Source organism: Marmota monax, unplaced genomic scaffold (genome assembly GCF_021218885.2).
Source record: "Marmota monax isolate L192 unplaced genomic scaffold, Marmota_monax_Labrador192_F-V1.1 WCK01_AAM20220418_F8-fsc00047, whole genome shotgun sequence".
In the NCBI taxonomy this organism is placed as follows: domain Eukaryota; kingdom Metazoa; phylum Chordata; class Mammalia; order Rodentia; family Sciuridae; genus Marmota; species Marmota monax.
Window position 1 is genome coordinate 11244341 of NW_026692072.1, and position 21764 is coordinate 11266104.

The 21764-nt window shown below is 61.7% G+C and overlaps 2 protein-coding genes across 3 annotated transcripts; one reads left to right on the top strand and one right to left on the bottom strand.

The window, feature by feature from the left end:
* The first annotated feature begins 675 nt into the window (after window positions 1-675).
* On the top strand, window positions 676-18940 carry Mapk8ip1 (mitogen-activated protein kinase 8 interacting protein 1). 2 transcript variants are annotated; one of them, XM_046456712.1, is made up of 12 exons: window positions 676-811; window positions 10854-10959; window positions 13012-13314; window positions 14802-14883; window positions 15184-15996; window positions 16146-16221; window positions 16677-16849; window positions 17101-17210; window positions 17362-17478; window positions 17580-17650; window positions 17747-17845; window positions 18176-18940. In XM_046456712.1, exons 1-12 carry the CDS (start codon window positions 711-713, stop codon window positions 18246-18248), a joined length of 2124 nt encoding a protein of 707 aa, XP_046312668.1. In that variant the 5' UTR covers window positions 676-710; the 3' UTR covers window positions 18249-18940. The 2 variants fall into 2 exon arrangements, with proteins under 2 accessions (XP_046312668.1, XP_046312677.1); XM_046456721.2 differs by lacking the exon at window positions 676-811 and adding an exon at window positions 9437-9772.
* A 72-nt stretch (window positions 18941-19012) lies between these two features.
* Window positions 19013-21083, bottom strand: Frey1 (Frey regulator of sperm-oocyte fusion 1). The gene is made up of 3 exons (XM_046456755.2): window positions 19534-21083; window positions 19283-19356; window positions 19013-19172 (listed from the first exon to the last, which is right to left on the bottom strand). The coding sequence occupies exons 1-3, from the start codon at window positions 19635-19637 to the stop codon at window positions 19042-19044; spliced, it is 309 nt and encodes a 102-aa protein (XP_046312711.1). The 5' UTR covers window positions 19638-21083; the 3' UTR covers window positions 19013-19041.
* Window positions 21084-21764: the final 681 nt, after the last annotated feature.

Sequence of the window (21764 nt, forward strand, 5' to 3'; positions counted from 1 at the left end):
ATAACACGTTTCTATTATGCCTCGTCTTCACAACAGCCAATGAGAGGGATCATTATTGTCCCCATTTCACAGATGAGAAAACCAAGCCCCAGGGGTGTGAAGTCGCCAATGCAGGGCCCTATCGCCTATCCACTTGGGAGCCAGGCTGTGAATTCGCACCCCAGGGCTCCAGACCTGTCTGCTCTTGGAGTCCACCGGCAGGCCCCATGCTTTCTCCGCCTTCTGCGACCCTCACATTCCCTCCCTCCTTTGTCTCTGCTGTTGGAGGGCCAAAGATGCACTTGGGCACCAGGGTCCGCCCTTTAGTTTCCTGGTACCCAGGCTCTAGGTCCACCCCTTGGGGCAAAGCCCACACGGGCGACCGGGGGCTCTGAGGAGGGTCCGCCTCAGGTAGAGTGTGGGCGGGGCGGGGCGGGGCGGGGCGAAGCAGCGGCCGCGGCTTCAGCACCTCGGAGAGCGCCGTGCCGGGGGGCGGGGCGGGGCCTCGAGACTCCGGCCGGGCCCCGGGGCGCGCGCGGGCGCTCTCGCCGGGCCGCGAGCCGTGCGCGGTACGGAGCCGCGCCCTGCCCTGCGCAGGTGCGACCGCCGCGCCCGCCCCTGCCCGAGCCCCGCGGCGGCGGCGGCCTCCTCGCTGCGCCTCCGCCTCCTTCTCCGCCGCCGCCGCCTCCCCGCGCCGCGCTCCGCCCGGATGGCCAGGGCTGCGCCCGGGAATGGCGGAGCGAGAGAGCGGCGGCCTGGGCGGGGGGGCCGCGTCCCCGCCCGCCGCCTCCCCGTTCCTGGGGCTGCACATCGCGTCGCCTCCCAATTTCAGGTGAGAGTCCCCGGTCGCGCGCGTCCCGCCCTTCGGCCGCGGCTGATCTGCTGGCTGCCCTCCCCGCCCCCAGCGCCTCCGGATCCCGGAGCTGGGGGGCGGCGAGCGGAGGGGTCTCCCCGCAGGACCCTTCCCCAGCCCCTCGGCCTCCAGTCCAGTGGGCGGCCGCCGCAGATTCCTGGTGCAGCTGGCCCCGCCATTCCACGTCCTGGGGTGGTAGGCTCTGGGCTGGAGTTGGAGGAGGGGGCTCCTCCTCCCCGACTGGGCGCTGCGGCTGGGTCCGGGTTGGACTGAGATCCCAGCGGAGGCCGCCAGGCAGCCCGGGCTTCGCCCTGCCGAGTCCGAACGTTACTGACAGCAGATGGGAGCCGGCTGGGGTGGCCCCCCGGGTCCCAGTTTCAAGGGGTAATCGACAACCTTGATGCGGGGAGAAGGAAGTCATGGGCCCTTCCCCCAGACTTGCCTGGCCAGGTGGCCTAACTGCCAGACTGGATCCTGCCAGGATCCTCTGTGGATTTGGACAGCGCCCATCTACCTGTCAGGTGTGTCTCAAGGCAGGTGCAGAAGCGCAGTCTGAGCCAGGGGATCCTAGACCCTCTGTGGGTAGGGGACTCTTCCCAGGAGTACCAAGAATGGTGTGAGTGTGGGGGGTCCTGCTGGGTAAGTACCCAGGACCTGCCCGGAGGGAGCTCCCCTTCCACCTCACCCCCAATCTGGTGTTGGGCCACTGGGAGTTCAGAGAGGAAAAGGGTGACGTTGGGAAAAGGATTGATGTCCCTCCCTCATAATTCTGATGCCCCCCTCCCACCTTGTGAAGGAGGAAGTGGAGGATGTCACCGCTCCAGAAACTAGAAGAAAGCCGAGGCACCCATTGTTGCCCTATGGCAGGGCCTGGCGCCTTCCCCTCTCCTGGGGCTCCTGCCCCAGCCAGGCCCCAGCTGGGTTCTGGCGCCAGCCCCTTTGACCATGGGGTCACCGACTCCCAGGTCCTCAGGTGGGCAGGGTCCTCTGGAGATGTCTAATGGCATCATCAGGCTGGGAAAGCTCCCCAGAGTCCTTGAGCCCAGCCAGCAGGACCAGAGGGAGGGGGCCAGAGGGAGGTGCCAAGGAGAGAGCCTCAGACTCCAGCCTCCCTGGAAGGCCCGTGCTGTGGAAGAGAAGGGAGCTGTGGGTCCCTGGGTTCAAATCCTGCTGCCACCAGGCAGGGCTTTGTCCTCTCTGGGTCCCATCTGTTAAGTGGGCTAATTAATATTGATTCCTGCCTGGACAGGGGAGGTTGCACATCAAGCCACTGTCCAGCAGGGATCCATCAGCCCTCCACACTAGCAGGCATCTGTGCATGGCTTCCCTGTGGCGGGTCTCGTAGACGTGGGTGGAGGAGATCGAGGAAGCTGGGAGGCTTGCCCGGGGCACCCAAGGAAGTCAGAGGCTGGGTCCAGACAGGAGCCTAGGTCTTCATGTGCTCAGTCCACTACTCCCCAGGCCCTGCCCTGGCCCTGAGGGCAGCTGTGCCTCCCCACCTGCTCCCACCTCCCCCTGGCAAGCAGCCACAGGCTTCAGTGAAGTGGGCTGAGCAGGGGGACACCGCCTAGGGAGTGTGGCCAGCTCTGAGCCAGGTGGGATGAGGCGAGCAGTAGGCCAAAAGGCTGAGGCGTGGGCAAGCCCTCTGGGACACCTTGGCCTGGCTGTGGAGACAGGGCCAGCTGGTGGGAATAATGAAGGTCAGTGCCTCAGGCCCCACGTGGGCTGCCCCGCCTGCTCCTACAGCCCTCACTGCCCTTCTCTTGTCCCGCCTCTTACAGCACCTGGCCCAGCTCCATTCCACCCTAGGTGGCTTGTGCTCTCTTGGGGTTCTTGGGTTGGGTTGTGGATTCAACAGGCCTGGGTTTGAATCCTGCCCTATCCTTTTTAGCTGAGTGCCCCTAAACTGTGCACTTAACCTCTCTGAGCTTTCATTCCTTCCTCAAGGTATCTGCTTTTGGCCCTTGCTCAGAGTGGTCCTAAGACTCAGATGAGACAGCACATGTTGAGTGTTTCAAATCCATGTGAGCGTGTCCCCATGGCTCAGTGCAGAGTAGGTGCTCAATAATGCCTTGGCTGTTTATTATTTAATTAAGGGTGAAATTGGGGCTCTTCTCCTCGAGAGAACAGAGACAACAGTGCTAAGTGCTGGCACAGGGGAGCACTTGAGTGGCCCAGGCACCATCCTAAGGGCTCTCTGTGGCAAGAGCCTTTACTGCCCCACAGCCATACAGACGGAACCTTGTCATTGTGTCTGCTTTTCAGATGAAGCAGTTAAGACACAGAGAGGTTAGGTAAGCGAGCAGAGCTGAAATTCGAACCCAGACAGTCTGATTTCAAAGCCACCCCCAAAAGGGTGAGCCTGAGATATTAGAGAAGCTTCCATGGAGAGGGAGCGCGTGGCCAGGCTGGGAGGACGGGCATCTGTTTGTTGATAGTTGGTTTAAATAAATAGGTGAGTTGTTTCTTGATTACATAATTCTGTTGGTTTAAATAAATGTGTGCTGATTTTGTTTTATGACTAGTGGCTACCATTGGGTATGGAGTGGGGTCAGGATTTTCACTCCTTCTTTTACATACTTCCATTTTATTTGACTTACTTTTACAGTGTGTCTATAGGTTACTTGTGTAACTTACAAAATAATAAGAGGAAGTTTATTACTCAAGTGATACATGTTCAGGGTAGAAACTCTACAAGAGAATTTAGAAACATATACAATGGGTACATTGGTGCCGGGTGAGTGGGCTGGAGGGGGAGAGCGCAGCCATCTGTGTGGGAGGACTCTCGGGACACGGGACAAAGGGTGTTTGTGGCAAGCAGAGTGTGCAGCGAGGCCTGGGTGTGTGGAAGGGAGTCCTGGATGAGGGACCTTAAGTCAGCTGCCAGGGCTGGGGATGTGGCTCAGTGGTAGAGCACTCGCCTAGCTTCTGACCCCAGCCAAAGAAAGAACGAGAGGGAGAAGGAAGAAAGAGTTCAGCTCCCCCGACCAGCCACGCTCGCACACAGGAAGAGGCGCAGGCCTGCAGGCCCAGCAACTTGGGAGGCTGAGGCAGGAGAATCTCAAGTTGGAGGCCAGCCTGGGCAGCTTAGTAAACCCTTGTCTTGGAATAAGAAATAAAATGGTCTGGGGTGCAGCTGGGAGGGGAGAGCGCCACCCCGGGTTTGAACCCCTGGTACTGCAAATAGCAAGGTAGCAACAACAGGAAAGGGGAGGACCCGCGGACCCCCGGGTGTGGGTGGCAAAGCTGGATGGAGCCCACCCCAGGCTCCCTGGGGGTTCCCGGCTGTCCTGCCACACCAGCTCAGGGACGAGCCGCCAGGCCAGCCAGGCGCAGGGGCCACCTGACATGTCTCTTCTGGGTGACACAGTAGCACTCCTTCTTGCATGGACAGTTGCTGGCTCTTGGCCAGGCTCAGCAGGGAGGGAGGCAGTGAGCGGAGGCCCGAGGTGGGTCTGGCCATGTGCGGGCCACGGGAGAGAGGGGAGGCAGGCTGGCTGCGTGTGGCAGTGACCTGGGCAGGCCGGCCTGGTGGGTGGGCAGAGACCCCCAAGAGGAGGAGGCCAGGCGATGGCCTGCCCTGCAGTAGGCAGAGCAGAATGGAGCAGGAGCTTGGAGGCCATGTTAGGATGCGGCCTCTTCACCCACACGCAATGGGGTAAGGAAGGGTCAGCAGACGACCCGCTGGGAGACTAGCCATCCTGAGGTGAGGGGGGATGGGGACAGGATGCAAGAGTGACTTAAGGGTCAGATTTGAGCCCCTCCAGGAAGGATCTGCTGTGGGGATGGAGGGGAGACAGGAGCCATCCACCAGTATGATGCTGGGCTCCTGGGGCGAGATGTCTGGTGGGAGATGAGAGGGCCGGTGGCCAGGGGGGTCAGAGCACATGGCCACTTGCTGAATCCCAGAGCGGTGGTCACTGGGGACCCAGTCAGAGGAGTCAGGCAACCAGTGGTTTTGGGTCTGGAGCTTCAGGGAGGATTGGGCTGGGAGTGTCCCATGTAGAGATGGTCTCTGTCACCTCTCTTGTCACCTCTCTCCCTGGGTGGGGAGGGACAACCTCTCCACCCAGGGAGACTGGGCAGGGGGAAAGAACAGGCCCAGGATGGCACCCGCTGGGCAGCCCCCTTGCTCTGGGGGGTGGAGGGCAATGGCGCTGCAGCTCTGAGAGCCGGGGCTCTCTGGGGAAGGGCGCCTTGCCCCGGGCTCAGCCCCGCGCTCTGAAGTCCGAGCCTTCAGTTGTCTTTGGACTCCTGGGAATGGCCACGGCTCAGTTCTTGCTTGGGCCCAGTGGCTACCACAAATGGGTGACCACTGCCATCCCCAGGCGAGGGCTCCGCATTCTAGAGGCCCCTCGTCCCCAGGGCCAGCTCACTCTGCCGCCGTCTGCAGGGATGTCCACGGGCCTGGCCTTGTCTCTGGAGGGTCCTGCTGCCGTGCAGCTTCAGCGCCAGCACCTCCTGCACAGGCAGGTACTGGTGTCCCCGAGGGCCCATCCGGGGCTGGAGCAGGTGGGATCCTCCAGCCGAGAACGGGCGGCCCTCGGGACGGACGCAGCTCTGGGACCCGCAGGTGCCCGGGAGCGCTGGGTGGTGTGAGCAGTGCTGGAGGCTCACCCAGGAGGGCACAGGAGGAAAGGTCCCCAGATCCCCACAGGGCGCAGCTACCCCTTGTTTGTCACCTCCTCTGTGTGACCGTCATCCCGGGAGGTCAGAGCCCCTCTTCTGCCTTTTCTTCGTTCTCTTTGTTTCCACGTGGACACGCAGCTCTGCAGGGCCCACTCCCGATGGGACTGTCACCCCCGGGGGCCAGGGCACCTGGCGCAGGGTCCTCATCTGTACTCACCACGTCCCAGAGTTCTGCCACCTGTCTGCACCAAGGTGTCCGACACATCACACAGTTGTGACCCGAGTGGTGCTGTCCCTAGGAACTCATCCCTTGGGTTGGATGCTGTTTTCACAGGGTGACAGTGTGTCCATCCCCAGCGGGGTGCGGAGGAGACCGGTCCTGAGGCTGAGGCTGGGCCTGGCTCGCCCCACCCCACCGTTTCAGCCAGGGCTGACCCAGGGCCCCCAGCCAGCCCCAGGGCCCCCAGCCGGCCCCAGGCCCCCAGGTGTGGGCAGGACACAGGAAGGTGAGTCCAGGTAGGGACCAACTTGGAGAAAGATCCAGCTTTTTTTTTTTAATATATTTATTTTTTCTGAGTTGTTGCTGATGGACTTTTATTTTTTTAATTATTTATTGATATGCGGTGCTGAGAATCGAACCGGTGCCTCACACACCAGGCGAGTGTGCTGCCGCTGAGCCCCAGCCCCAGCCCAAGAACGCTCAGGTGTCCTGGAGAGAGACAGATCCTGCCCTCTGGTCTAACTGCTTCTGGGGTGTGTGGCGGGGAGGCCACTAGGTCACATGACTCAAAGGAAAAATTTGCCACTCCAGAATTACCAGCAAGAGGGACCAGGGGCACCAACAGCAAGGTGCATGGGTCAGAGAAGCCAGAGCGGGTGCAGGAGGGTGGCACAGAGTGTGGGGGAGGAGGAGGACCAGGCAGGTTGCAGGTGAAGGGAGGCCCTGGCCTCAGGCACAGGCGAGAATGTCTGCCCCTTTCCTTGGCCCAGGGAGTCTTTGGGGGGCCTGGGTAGGGGGGAGTGGCAGGATCAGACTTGCATCTTAAAGGTCAGAGTCCCCTTTGCAAGTGGCCCGTCGCCCAGGTCCTGGTGGACAGTGGCCTGGAGGGAGGCCGGAGGGCAGTGGGGAGCCTCTGAGAGCTGAGCAACAGCCCCGCATCCTGAGGACCCCCGGAGCCAACCCTGTGCTCGGCACTCAGAGGGCTGCAGGGACAGCCGGGCCCCCACCCAGTGTGTTCAGTCACGAGAGGCTCACAGGACCCAGGGTCACCAGCTGGCAACCTTGTCTCACCACAGCACCTGGCCAGTGGCTTCTGGACAGCCAGCCACCTGCTCCATCTGCCGGGCTCAGCCAAAGCCCCACCCTCCACTCAGCCTGCCCCGGGTTGAGAGGTGAATTAGAAAGGGCCGGGACTGCTGCTGGGAACGGGGACAGCAGGGGAAGGTGACCTCACAGGGCAAGGGGAAAGGCCATGACAGCAACATCAGGACATGACCATCATTGCGCCAGCTCAGGGTCTGGGGCCACAGCATGGCCAGGACAGCAAGCCAGGTGTCAGCGGAAGGGCCGGGGCGCCTGGTGGGAGGTGAGGTTAACGCAGCAGGAGGGGCCTTGGCTTGGAAGGTAGGCCCAGAGGCCAGAGAGGCACCCAGAGACCAGCTTGTGACACCAGACACTAGGGTGGCTGACTTCCGTCCCCACTGGCAAGCAGCACAGGTCGGGTTGGTCCACAGAGGCTGATCCCGTGGGAGGCTGCCCAAGTCCCCGGGCCCGGAGGGGAGGGCTGCCTACCTGTGAAGGAGGGTCCCGTCCTGCAGCTTAGCTTGGGGTGGCCTCCTGGAGCCCAGCCTCAGCTCTCCCAGAAGGTGGATCAGGCAGAATCAGGAAGGCTCCGCCCTCTCCTTCCCTCCCTGCCTCTCCAGCTTCTCCCCGCCACAGTGGCCACCCCTGGGCCTGGAGGGTCTCCTCTGTAAAATGGGTGAACAAAGCCTCTCCCAGGGTGGCGACAAGGACTCAGGGAGGCGACAAGGACTCAGGGAGGCATGGCGTTGTGGAGGTGGGGGCCAGCACGGCAGCAGCTGGTGGGTCAGTCAGGCTGCGCCCTGGGGCCGCCTGCTTCCAGGTCTGATGCAGGATGTTCCGCTGTCCGCCCTGCCCCGGAGGAGCACCCAAAATAAGGCACCACAGCACCCAAACAGGGCAGGCACCTTGTGACCCCAAGTAGGGGCTGCCTCTGGGGAGTGGGTTCCTGGGCTGGGTTCAGGAAGAAGGTGGGGATATCACCCCTGCCCAGTGGAGCCGGGATCAGGCAGGCCCCCTGACTCGCAGCCCGCGCCCCTCCCAGCATTCCCAGGCCAGCACAGTTCCCATCTGTGAGGCACATCAGGCCCGGCCCTGCCTCTGGTGCCGTCCAGGGGAGTGGGCACCTCAGGGGCTGCTGGAACATAGACATGTCCAGGTCACCTCCCATCCTGGCCAAGCCAGGCCCCGCCGCCTTCTCTGACTGCTTTGGTTAGAGAGGAGGGGTGGACGCTGAGGTCACCCTCTCAAACATCTGGCCAGCAGGTCCTGAATACCGGTGTGTGAAGGCAGCCTCACCAGCTCTGCCCGCCAGTAGCATCCAGGCTGGACGGAGCTGGGAGGGAGGGGACGTGTATTGATCACCTGTGGACGCAGAGTGGGAGGGCCGTCTCTCTGGAGCAGTGTGACATGGGGTGCAGTGTCTCTGATGGAGGCCTGGTCCTGTCTTCTCTGTCATCCTGCCTTACATCCAGGTAGATGGTGACACCAGCCTCGTGGGAGGGCCAGGAGGGCTTCCTGCAGGAGGGGGCTTCCCTGAGCACTCCTCTGGCATGCCCGGTTCCACCTGCCATGTGCTCCATCCAAGCCCTGCGTTAGGCACTGGGGAGGCCTGGTGTCCACTCTTGGGGACACAGATCAGTAAACAGGTGATTACCCACAGAGCTGGGGCCTCAAATGCCCAGCATGGGGTGCAGCCCTAGCTAAGAGCCTTGGGGCATTTGGGGACAGCAGGGATGACAGGGTCTCATCAGTTTTGCCTAAGAGTGGCATGTGGCGCAGGGCAGTAAGGGGTAGGGAGCCTGGGGCATGCAGGCCAGTGGGGGGGGCCTGGGAGGGCAGAGGCCAGCCTGCACCAGGGCATGGCAGTGAGGAGACAGCTGTGTGCAGGGCCTGGCCGAGAAGGGGCTTCTGAGGGCCCCTCCAGGTGGGCACCTAGGGTTCCTGCAGCTCCCAGGTGTTGAGTCCCAGGGGCTCCTCTTGCGCCTTTGGCTTTCCTAGTGACTTTCCGGGGGACACTGAATGCGGGCCACCAGGTTCTTGTCCCTGGCTCCGGGCAAGGCCCCTTCCCCAGCTCACTGCCCACCTGCCACGGCTGGGGACCCACTCCCCCTGGGCTGCCATGAAGGAGGCCTCAAGGAGCATCGCTCCCTTGTCAGAGTCCCCTGTGCAGTGCCACCCAGGAAGTTCATGACCACGCAGCTGCTCTTCCCGCCCTGCTCCAGGGGGTCCAAACACTGGCCCGCCCTTGGTTCTGGATCTAGACCCTCCCTTCCTGGGTCCTGAACTTTTGAGCCCTGCCTGGGGAGGGAGGGACTCACATGCCACCCAGTCACACCCTCTGACCTTGCCCTGGGTCCCTGAAGCTCCCTGAGGAGGTGTGGGGGACTCAGCATGTGACTGTGAGGACAGGGGATCTACTCTTGAGGAGTTTTGGAAGCTCCCCCATCTTCTACCTGGCACCCAAAAAATGGTGCTGGCTCTTTAACACAGATCAGAGGCTGGCTTTGGGGGTAAACATCCTAGATTTCTGCCATCTGCTTATCAGCCTGGGCCAGGGAGGGGGGTCACCCCAGCCCCCAACAGGGGCATTGGAAGGGCAGGTGGAGCCTGTGGCATTGATTGCAGTAACCTGATCCGTGGGGGAGGCGGTGACATCGGGCAGCAGCGTCTGTCTTGGCCTTGGGAGGAAGCTGCTGCTGACGGAGGGCTGGGCTGGGCAGAGCTGGGGCTGGGGCCGGTGGGCAGCTGCTGCCTCCCTCCGTCATCTATTTTTAATGAGCTCCCCGGGCTTCTGCAGCGGCCGGGACGCAGGAAGGCAGGCCCAGGCGGTGGAGGCTGCAGGCCCCAGCCCTGCCTTGAGCCCTGGCCCCCCCACCCTTCTGGGCATGAGAGGGCAGCCCTGGGGCCCCGCAGCCCCCCGGCTGGGCAGGGCTCTCCATGCAGCTGGTGCTGAAGATGGACTCGAGCCCAGACAATGACAGCTGGCTGGAGGATCAGTGGGAGCGCTGGTAGGGGATGGGGGCCGGGAGGGGACTGGGGAGGGACTTGAGGGCAGCTCCTTTGAGCTCAGGGTCCCTGTTTGGTGCGACTGAGGTAAGAGGCAGAGTGTAGACCTCCTACGGTCCCTTGGGCACTGGGCCACCCCCCTCCTGGGTGACCTTGGAGCAGTGAGTTCCCTTGCTCCATGCCTCAGTCTCCTGGTCTTCTTTGGGGGAAAGGATCAGACGTTCCCTCCAAACTTCCCAGATGTTCCACTCACCCAGACCAGGCAGAGTGCCAGGGCGAGGGGGGCAGTGGGGGGCCAGGCAGGTGCTGCGGTGCCTGACCCAGCCCTGCCCTCTGAAGGGGTGCACAGAGCTGTCTTGGGATGTCCTGGGGCTGGTTGGTGTTCCTGTGCCCAGGGCTCTTTCTGGTTTGTCTCCCGAGCTTACAGCACCTCCAGTCCCAGCCCCAGGCCTTTCTCGACTCCATGCGCAGGGTCCTGGTAGTGGGCAAGAAGATGCCCAGGTTGGAGAGGGCAGCACGAGGACATAGTTTCTCCTGGAATGGGCTCAATGTACCCGTGTTGACACCAGATTTCCTCCACCCATTCCTCGGGCTCACAGGCATGCGTCTTCCTGGGCTGGGGACATGGAGCGCTCCTCTAAGGCTATTGTGCCCTCTGGCAGCTCCTGGCATCTTGTTCCTGTGACCTGCACAGGGCCCCTACTCCAGGCATCTCTTGGAGTCTCTTCTTGACTCTGCATTCTCCTTGGGTGAACTGGCCTTGGCACCTGCCTTGACCTGGGAGGCCAAGTTCTGACCAGCTGGGCCTTCTAGGCACTGTCTCCTGGTTGGCAACAGGATGGGCAGCTCCCAGCCAGGTTGGGGTAATCCCGAGCCCCTTCCTCCTGTGCCACCCTAGGAGACTGCCTTTCAGCTTGAGCCCCACATTCTTTCCCTGCCTACCCACTAGACAGGTGCAGATGGACCCACTGCCATCCTTGGGGGGCTGTAACCTTCCAGGGGCTGCCCCTTGGACAAGGTAATAGGGAGAGGCCAGTAGACTTAGCAGTTCCCTGAGTTGTAACTCTGGCTTGTCCCCACCAGGCTCACCCATGACATCAGCCTGGAGGAGTTTGAGGATGAAGACCTTTCAGAGATCACTGATGAGTGTGGCATCAGCCTGCAGTGCAAAGATACCCTGTCGTTACGGGTAAGGGCCAGCTCCCGGGAGCCCAAATGGGGTAGCAGGATGGGTAGGGACGGGAACGAGGGCACCCCCATAGCTGTGAAGGTGCTTTCAGGTCTGCACGGCAGCCTTGGAGAGAAGCAGCAGGAATATCAGCTAATGCTTGGCACGTCTTGGGTGGTCAATCAGAATTTTCAAAAAAAATTACTGTATTCATTTATTTGCCAGGGCTGAGGCAGACAGTAGCTTCTTCGGGTGCCCTCAGGAAGACAGGGCAGGAGGTCTTGAGATCTAGGGCAGTGGCCTGAGGGCCAGAGTTAAGGGAAGGCCCTTTGAGGAGTGGCCCTGGCAGAGGGCCTGCGGCAGCACAGGGTGGAGTCCTATGGAATCTGCAGTGCTCTGGGAGAGGACAAAACAGCCAAGGCACTGCTGGAACAGCTCCCATGGCTGCCGGCCACCACTGCACCAGACCCGCCACACCACACGCCTCCTGGGCCTTCTCTGTCCCCACTGAAGGGCTGGTCCAGCACTGCTGCTACTGAGTCCCTTGGCTTTGCCATAGAGAAATGGCTCTCTCTTCTCCCTAAAGAGCTCAATGCTGCCAGGTTCTCAGCCTGATCAGATGGGCATCCCCACTATGTCTTTTCAGAACAGAAAGATGGGGCAGCTAGCCAGGAAGTGAAAGGCAGAGTACAGGGCTAGGTTTTATTTCATTTTATTTTTTGGTAACCGGGATTGAACCCAGGGGCACCTAATATTCCCCAGTCCTTTTTTATATTTTATTGAGAGACAGGGTCGTGCCGAGTTGCTTAGGGTCTTGCTAATTGCTGAGGCTGGCTTTGAACCCACTATCCTCCTGCCTCAGCCTCCCAAGCCACGGGGATTACAGGCGTGTGCCACCACGTTCAGCCAGGGCTAGGTTTTAAAGCACTTCTCTGCCCCAGGAGAGTGGGTAGCAGACGTGGTGTTGGGAGAATTGCAGTGTGAGCTAGGGAGGGGGTGACTGAATCTCTGTTAACTTCCTGCTACCCCCAGAGCTTCTGTAAGCTCTGCCAGGCAAGAGGAAACCAAGGGCTGAAGATAACGTTCCAGTTTCCATACCCCAACTCTCCACCCTCTGGCCAGGCCAGAAGGGGAAGGAGGCAGGAGCCAAGCACTCTGGACGCGGGGAGTGGTCCCAGGGCTCTGGCATGGCTTCTACACCTGTTCTGGATTCTGACACCATCCCCTCCCCTCCCACAACGTGCACAGGCAGGGCCCCGAGGCAGCACTAGCTGGGTGTATACCCCCATGGGCCTTAGACAGGCTCTGGGGGCTTTCACACTGCAGGGTCCTCACCTCTCTGGGAAGCGGGGGCGTGGTAGTGAGGAATGGAAGGGTCAGGGGCTCTGTCCAAGGTGCCAGGAAGTGAGGAGCTGAGCTGGGACAAGCATGGGGGCCATCAAGGCAGGGTTGGAGGGGCCTGGGCCCCTGGGCCTGGGAGAGATGACGTAGGGCGGGGGATGCCATCTCGCGAGTTCCAGGTGCCGCCTGCGTGCCCCGCCCCCGCGTCCCTTTTCGGGTCGCTGCGGGTTCCCCAGTCGCACGGCGGCCCTCCCGCAGTCTTCCTCTCCCAGAGGAAGGCTCAGCTTTCCCAGTTTCCTCACGACCCTCTTCAAATACTGACTCCCCCGCTCCACGACCAATTCCTGGCGGGCCCGGAACTACTTGGCGACCCCTGAGTTCCCATGGCAACAGTGGTGATTTCACTCTGGGCTCGGCTTACAACCCGGGTGAGGTCACCGGCCGTTGCCAAGGGAACGGGAGGGTGCCTGGAGTCGGAAGGGGGTGGCCCGTGGGGAGCGGAGAGGTGCGGACCAAGGCGCCCACTGGAGTGGGAGGAGGACGCCTGCGCTTCCTCGCAGGCGGCTGGCGGGAGCGGCCCTCTCTGCCCAGCACCCGCCGTTCTCCCTCGGATCCCCCCTCGCGCCCGCGAAATGGATTCGTCCGGCGTGGGGGGGCGGGGCGCGGCGGCCTCGGCCCCGCCCTCCCTGGCGCGGCGCCGCCCCCTGACGCCCCTCCGTCCCCGCCGCGCAGCCCCCGCGCTCCGGGCTGCTGTCTGCGGGCGGCGGCAACGCGGGGAGTCGGCTGCAGGCCGAGATGCTGCAAATGGACCTGATCGACGCGGCGGGGGACACTCCTGGCGCGGAGGACGACGAGGAGGAGGACGACGAGGATCGCGCGGCGCGGCGGCCGGGAGCGGGGCTGCCCGAGGCCGATTCCGGCCAGGAGCCAGCGCCCCGCGGCCAGGGCCAGAGCCAAGGCCCGGGCAGCGGGGACACGTACCGGCCCAAGCGGCCCACCACGCTCAACCTCTTTCCGCAGGTGCCGCGATCTCAGGTGAGGCGCCAGCCGGGGACTGGGGCCTGGCGGGGTGGGGGGTGAAGGGGGCGGTGCCCTGGGGGCCGTCCTGGAAGGTGCGGGGCGCTGAGGGCCTCCACGGCCCAGGTCCGGCCTGCGGAGCCCAGAGCAAGGTGGGCTGCAGCGGGAGGGCAGGAAGGGGTGCTCCGAGGGGCGGGGAGGTCTGCCCTAAGGGACAGGGTTGAGGCCACCCACTGGGCGTGGAGCCTTGAGAAAGGGTGGAAGGATTGGAGTAAAGAGAGAGGTAATGGGTTAAGAGACCAGGGCTTTGAGGGTGTGGAAGGAGTTTGAGACCTCTGGCCATGATGGGGTTTCCATTTAGATTATGGGGCTTCTGGTGAAGATGGGCCAGAAACAGGACCTGGAGGAAAGGAGTCTGAAATGGTGTGCTTGAGGGGAGGTCAAGGGAACTTGTGGCAAGGTGTGGATGTGGCGGCAGCCAATTTGAAATCTGGGCAGCTGGGAATCTCAGAAGGCTGGGGAGAGTAATGAGGGATGGAGCTGCTTGGCTGAGTTGGGGGCCTAGGGCCCCTGGCGCGTGGCTGGATGCCAAGGAGAGTTGAATAGGGTGGGGAGAGCTGGCTGTGGCCCTTTGTCTTCAGGCCTCGTCAAAAGCTGGGAAGTGGGCTGCTGGTGGATGGTGCAGGGGCTGCAGGAAAGGGTTGGTCCCTTTCCCAGCATCCTCTGGCATGGCTTTTGGCAGCTCAGCTCGTGAATGTGCAGGCTTTGGAGAGTGTTCTCCGGGAGGGAGCCCAGGTTGTATGTGGGAGCCTTGTATGTGGGCACTGTGGAAGGTCCCAAGGGGCTGAGTGTGTGGACAGGCAGGCAGGAGATTCAGGAGGGAGGCTGGTGACATCTTCATCTGTCATTCCTCAGTCCTGTGCAGCTGTGGGGAGGGGCCAGGTTATGGAGTCATCGTTCAGATGTTCAGATTCGTTCCAGTCCCCCAGGCCAACTGCTGGGGAGACCCTTCTTTGTGCTTTTTTCAGGTGCTACCAGAATGTCCCTGGCCCTTCCTAGGCCATAGATTCCTGAGTCCCAGGGCAGGGCATCACCTGGTCCTCCACTAGGGCTGGATTTGTGTCTTACATGTAACCCCTTCACGTCCAGAGTGTGGAGCTGAATGTCTCTAGGGAGCCCCTTCTTGTCCCCTTCAGCCTCCCCTATTCACCCACACACTAGCCATTGCCACTTTGCTGAGGCTGATGGGGGCACCTCCCTGGGGGCTGGCCAGCATTCCTGAGCCAAGAGGGAAGGCCATCTAGTGCCAACAGGCCTGGTGGGCAGGACTGTTCCTTGCACCCTCTTGCCTGCTCCAGAGGAGGGTTGGGAGAGAGGCCTTGGCAAGGGGAAGCTGATGGGTGCAGCACACAGCCTGGGGATGGCCTGATGGGGCAGGGCCAGGGCCTCCCTGTGCCGGGCACTGCTGACTGCTTCTTCACAAGGGCCTTTTGTTCCCTGCACAGGACACACTGAATAATAATTCTCTTGGCAAAAAGCACAGTTGGCAGGATCGGGTGTCTCGATCATCCTCACCCCTAAAGACAGGTGAGTTGAGACCCTCTCCATGAGCTGGGCCTCAGCCTGCCCTGACTCAGTCTCTGATGCTGAGAGCAGACCCAGCGGTCTCCACCTTGCCAAGTGGAGGTCAACTGCCCACCTAGTACACTCTACAAGCCCAGCTGGGAGCTGAGGTCAGCTGTGACATGAGCGAGTCAATTGGCCCCAGAGTCTTCGAGGGGCCTAGTGCCTGGGGAGGCTTTGTCTCAGTCTCTGTGTGGACCAGCTGGTGCAGAGGGAGCAGGTACCCGGGGTCCTGCCCTCAGCACCAACCTGCCTGCCCTCCAGGGGAACAGACACCGCCGCACGAACACATCTGCCTGAGCGATGAGCTGCCACCTCAGGGCAGCCCTGCCCCCACCAAGGATCGAGGCACCTCCACTGACAGCCCTTGTCGCCGCAGTGCTGCCACCCAGATGGCACCTCCAGGTGGACCCCCTGCTGCCGCGCCTGGTGGCCTGGGCCACTCCCATCGAGACCGGATCCACTACCAGGCAGACGTGCGGCTAGAGGCCACTGAGGAGATCTACCTGACACCCGTGCAGCGGCCTCCAGACCCTACAGAGCCCACCTCTGCCTTCCTGCCGCCCACGGAGAGCCGGATGTCCGTCAGCTCGGATCCAGACCCTGCTGCCTACCCTTCAGCTGCAGGGCGGCCACACCCCTCCATCAGTGAAGAGGATGAGGGCTTTGACTGCCTGTCATCCCCAGAGCGGGCCGAGCCACCAGGCGGAGGATGGCGGGGGAGCCTAGGGGAGCCCCCGCCACCTCCTAGGGCCTCGCTGAGCTCCGACACCAGCGCTCTGTCCTACGACTCGGTCAAGTACACACTGGTGGTGGACGAGCATGCGCAGCTGGAGCTGGTGAGCCTGAGGCCATGCTTTGGAGACTACAGCGACGAGAGCGACTCAGCCACCGTCTATGACAACTGTGCCTCCGCCTCCTCACCCTATGAGTCGGCCATTGGGGAGGAATATGAGGAGGCCCCCCGGCCTCGGCCCTCCACCTGCCTCTCAGAGGACTCCACACCTGATGAACCTGATGTCCACTTCTCCAAGAAGTTCCTGAACGTCTTCATGAGTGGCCGCTCTCGCTCCTCCAGTGAGTGAGCAGGGGAGCTGCGGGGCAGCGGGTGGGGAGAGCCAAGACGCGGCATCCTGGTTGGACTAAGAGCACAGAACTCTGCCTGCCCTCCTAAGCCTCAGCCTGAGCTGGGGCCACCCTCCTCCAGCCTGTCCCCTCCCCCACAGGTGCAGAGTCCTTTGGCCTGTTCTCCTGTGTCATCAATGGGGAGGAGCAGGAGCAAACCCACCGGGCCATATTCAGGTGAGGGCTGTACCCTTCCCTGCCTCTGCCATCACCACGCAGCCCAATCCAAACCCTTGCAGTTGACATCTACTAAGCCTCAGGGGTCAGAGTCCAGCTTCTAGGAACTCAGAGCATGGTGACCAAGCGCTGAGGTGCCATGAGGAAGCCAGGACTTGTATACCTACCCTGGCTGGGACACGGTGTCCTGGAGGGAGACCAGAAGGATGACCCTCATCCACTCTCCAGCCCCCTCCAGGCCCAGTGCTCCCCCCATGACCTCAGGACCTCTGTGTCCCTCTTGTCCTGGCCCCTGGCTTCCTAGATGGAAGATGTGGGTATGACGGGTGCTAGTTCCCCAGGAGCCTGCGCTGTGACAGGTGTACATGATACTTTGCAAATATTTATTGAACTAAAGATGCCACTGGCTGGAGAGGTCCTCTGAGGAACTCCTCACATGCCCTTGTTGGGGACAGGTTTGTGCCTCGACATGAAGACGAACTTGAGCTAGAAGTGGACGACCCTCTGCTGGTGGAACTGCAGGCTGAGGACTATTGGTACGAGGCCTACAACATGCGCACTGGTGCCCGAGGCGTCTTTCCTGCCTACTACGCCATTGAGGTCACCAAGGAGCCTGAGCACATGGCAGGTAGTCTCCCTCTTTCACCTGGTGCCACCAGCCCTGGCGTCTGCCTGCCGGCCTTGCTGCCAGGTGAACGTGTGTCCCAGATCTCAGGGAGGAGCATTTCAGGCCTATCTTGTAATGCAGAGTGAGGCCCAGCCAGGTTGGAACTTCTGGGGATTGTGGCACCCCCTGCTGGCCATGTCACTCCCTATGCCTCCCCCTCCCTGTGCTGGGCTGCCAAGCCCACTCTTGCTCACTTCACATTTGCTTTCCAGCCCTGGCCAAAAACAGTGACTGGGTGGACCAGTTCCGGGTGAAGTTCCTGGGCTCAGTCCAGGTTCCCTATCACAAGGGCAACGACGTCCTGTGCGCTGCTATGCAAAAGGTACCTGGATCCGGCTTCCTTTGTGGGTGCCACCTTCAGCCCAGTGCACAGTGTCTCTTGGGGAAAAGGGCACAGGGGTCTAGAGACCCTGGGACAGGAGAGACTGGTTGAGGGACAGATAGCACCTGACGTGTCTCTGTCCTTCACCCAGATTGCCACCACCCGCCGGCTCACAGTGCACTTTAACCCGCCTTCCAGCTGCGTCCTTGAGATCAGCGTTAGGGGTGTGAAGATAGGTGTCAAGGCCGATGACTCCCAGGAGGCCAAGGTGACAACTCTGAGCTGGCCCTTCCTTCCTCAAGCCAATAGCCCTCCCACTAAATTTGCCATGACAGGTGTGCCCCTGCGGCCTCTCTCTTCCTCCTGTAGGTGAATAAGTGTAGCCACTTTTTCCAGCTGAAGAACATCTCTTTCTGTGGCTACCACCCAAAGAACAACAAGTGAGTGGGGGCGGAGGCAGAGGTGGGTGTCGGGGAGTCCCGGAGCCACGCTGGTGTGGGGAGTGAGCTCCGCACTCCTGGACCCCTCTTCCACAGGTACTTCGGGTTCATCACCAAGCACCCTGCCGACCACCGGTTTGCCTGCCATGTCTTTGTGTCTGAAGACTCCACCAAAGCCCTGGCAGAGTCCGTGGGGTACGTGTGTGTCCTGCCAGTTCCCACCAAGGGGCAGGCCCTGGTTGCAGGCCTGGGATCTGGTCCCCTGCGCTGTCGCCCCTCAGTGTGCCCTGCGGCTTTGGAAACCCATCTCTAGACCCTAGTGTGGTGGCCTGGAGGGAGGGCTGGGTGGTCCGGGTGGTTTCCAAGCTGTCAATTGCTGGGCCCTTCCTTCAATGCCAAATTACTCAGGAAGCCAGTTCCACAGAGGACAGAGCTCCGGGGCTCCCACCCGCCATCCCCTACAACCCCGGGTGAGGGTCTTGTGGCCCCGGGGAGGCAGCTAGTGACCCGCGGACCTCCTCCTAGGCGAGCCTTCCAGCAGTTCTACAAGCAGTTCGTGGAGTACACCTGCCCCACGGAGGACATCTACCTGGAGTAGCAGCGCCGCCCTGCCCTCCGCATCCCCTGGGCCCTCAGGCCAGGACAGCTCGCTGCTGACAGGACATGGCACTGCTCAGGAGGAGGATGGCCACCAGAGGACGGGAGAGTGGGGGCTCTTGGCCCGGGGGGGGGGCAGGGTCATAGGGAGAGGCAGGTGCAGTTTATTGTAACATATGGGATTAGATTCATCTATGGAGGTCAGCGGCCGCTGGGGACTGGGAGGGGCAGGGCAGGGCCGGGCGTCGGGCCTCTGGTGTGAAGGATGTACCTTCTGGGAGCAGAGGCTCTGCCCCTGCTGGGCCGTACTTCCCCTGCCAGGGGCTCTGGCTCTCTGACTCTTGGCTTCTGCCTTCGTGAAGCGCACGCTACCTGCAGATGCCACCTTCCCCCTGACCCAAACCCCACCAGCGCCCTGAGCCCGGCCGAGCCCTGCCACCTCCCAAGGACTCTCTAGTAAGGAAATGGCAGCAGGTGGAGGTGAAGTCCCTGTTCCCAGCCATCGTGGGGCCTTTGGTGGCTTCCACCTCCACCTCACTAGCACGCCGGCCCCTGGCAGGCTCGGGAGCTCCCAGGGCAGCAGCAGCCTCCAGCAGGCCCTGCCCAGCAGGGGCAGCCTCCCAATGCCCGGGCCAGTTTGTCATGGTCTTGTCACCCTGGCCATAACAATTAAAGTGCCATTTCCTGTCTGGACCACAGTGGCTGTATCTTCTCACGCCCCCACCCGCATCCCTTTGTCACGCGGCAGGAAAGCCGAGCCTTAGCTGCACAGAACATCTTTATGGGGGCTCCCGTCACAGGTGTGCGTCATAGTAATACTCAGCCATGTCTGGCCCGTCCCGCTTGCGCTGCTCGGCCTGGGAGAGGAGGGGCCGAGGCCCTCGTGGCCCTCGTGGCCAGGGGTGCTTGGGTCGGACCCCATAGTCTAAGGAGAGAAGAGGGAAGGAATGGGGGGAGGAGCCGCTGGGTGGTCGCCTGGGGCGAGGCGGCCCTGGGGGACCAGGGGGTGGGCAGGGGAGGGAGGAGAAGGACTACCATCCATCAGTCCGGAAAGTGGCTGCGAGAGTTCCAGCGGGGCGGAAAACTCCTCAGGAACAGACCGCTGAGACCTGTGGGAGATTTGGGGGTGCTCAGCCTGACCCCAAAGGCTTTGCCACCTCCCTGTGAATGGGAGATGGCCCGGAGTGAGGCAGATGGCAAGCCCCCGAGCCCAGGGTAACAGGGCCAGCCTGTCCTCTGGGAGGGCAGGGGCAGCACACCCTCCAGGTGCTGGGGCCTGGCCTTACCTCAGGGGCTGGGGGCGAAGGAGAGCCGCCGCCAGGATGAGGTACAAGAGGAAGAGACTGAGCCCAGCCCTGGGATACAGAGCCCCCAGCATGGCGAGAACCATCTCCTACACAGGCCCTGATCAGGCTTTTGCCCACCCCTCCCCCAGGATGGAATCCGTTGCCAGCTCCCAGGGCCACCTCACAAAGGACAATAGTTCCGGGGCTCAGCGTCAGCACTTGCTTTGAGGCATGGCCAGAAGCTTCCACCCTGAGGCACGTTCAGTTTTACGGACCCTGTGGGCCAACAGGTCCCAAACCCAATCTAGTGTAAGTGCCCAAGGGGAGCAGGCCGCCGACAAGTCACTTATCTGTGCCTTAGTTTCCTCTCCTGTGAAGCGTGGTCCAGCAGACATCTCCACCCACAGAGGTTACTGCAGGCTGATGACCAGAGTGTGACCAGGCCCCCGGCCTCCCCACCTGTTCCCCCACCATCCCCACCTCCCCTGCTGGCACCTCAGCCCTGGGAAAGTTGGGCTGGCTGAAGGAGCCAGAGGGGCCGCTCAGCCCTAGTGGCCCGGAGTCCTTGGGGTGAGGGGCAGCAGCTCGCACAGCACTTCCTACATTGCCTCCTGTGGCATAAACACATCAGGGGACTCCACAGACACTGGCCCTAGCATTGGATATAGGGTTTCCAAGTGAGGGGACAAAGCTTTGGACCTGTTCCCTCGAGTACTAGCTGCAGGAGAGCAGGGACAGGCTCACTGTGGAATCCCCAGCTTCTGATGCCTAGGAGGTGCTCAGCTGAGAATGTATGGAGTGGACAGTTGTGTCATGAGACACCGAATGCCTCTGCAGGCTGGAGGCAGACTAGTGGCCACCACAGCAAGGTCCTCTCTGCTTCCTGATGCCTTGACCAGAGCGCCTGGCCCCCTCATCCCTGTGCAGGGGCCTGGTTAGCTCCTGTGGCCGCAAGGCGCCACACTCACTCCCCCACTTGCTGCAGTGGTGGTGCACAAACCAGAGGGCTGGGCCTTGGGGCCAGGAGCTTGGGAACCAGGCTGCTCCTGAGACAACAGTCCTGTCAGCTGGCCAGCCCTCTCCTTCACTGCGGAGATATCCAAGGACCAGAAAGGGATGTCCCTTGTTTCCAACCCTGACTCCTGGTCCCAAGTATCCCCCTGAGGCAGACAAGTGCTGGGGTGCAGGCCCTGAGCCACACAGTAACTTCCTAGTGGCCACCTCCCTGTCGTAAAGAGAACATCTCTCCCACAGAACTGTGTTGCATGCCGTATCCCCAGCAAGGTGCTCAGGGACCTGGAGTCCCACTTACTGTGTCAACTCGAGCCTCTCATTTGTCATGCTCCTCCCTCCTACCTACAATGGCCCCCAAGGCCTTCTGGAGCTGCACCTCGTCTCCCACCCCATGGCCTGGATGGGACTCACCAGCCTTCCCTGGAGGCCTCTGCCCCAGGGTCCAGGCTCCTCTTATCCCGCCCTCCAGCCCTTTCAGACACACCCCTTCCCCACAGCCCCAGGCCTGCAGTTTGGATCCTTCCCCTCCAGCCCTGTGCTACCTGGTCCAGCCTACTCCATCCTTCTGCCCTGTGACAATAGTGCTTCACACTGTTCCACATCACTGTGACACCACACAGGTCATCTTCTGCACATGGCCTCATCTTCCCAGACTGCCTGTCAAAAAACTGATGAACACAGATACTGGGCTTGACCCCCGGCACCAAACTGCGAACAACTAAACCAAACACAGAGCAACAGAACCGGAGGGCGGCATAACAGTGTGCGCAGCTTTCTTGAAGGCACTGCTCACACCCAGTCACCACTGCGACACCAGCTACAGCGCTGCCACCCCCTGCTGGTACACTTCCATTTGTCACAAGGACCCTAGTGTGGCACGTGCACACCACACACATCTGCTTTACTACTGTGGGCACTGGAAGCGGGACCCAGGCTCTATGCACCTCTGATCACAGGGTGCGGAGCACAGCCTGGGATGGAGCCGGTGCCAGGAACACTTGTTAGACTAGCTGAAGGTCACGAGGACAGGCTGCCCTCTTCCCTGCCCAAGGGCTGGGCATCAATGCCCCAGCATGGGGCCCAGGGTGCTTCTCACAACGACTTGGGGAGAGCCACGTCAGGGTGAGGCTGCCCCTCCCAGGGCCCTTCAGCAGCCAGAACAGCCTCAGGAGGCGAGCTGAGTACATGGTGTAGGTGGAGCCTCCAGCACCTAAGGG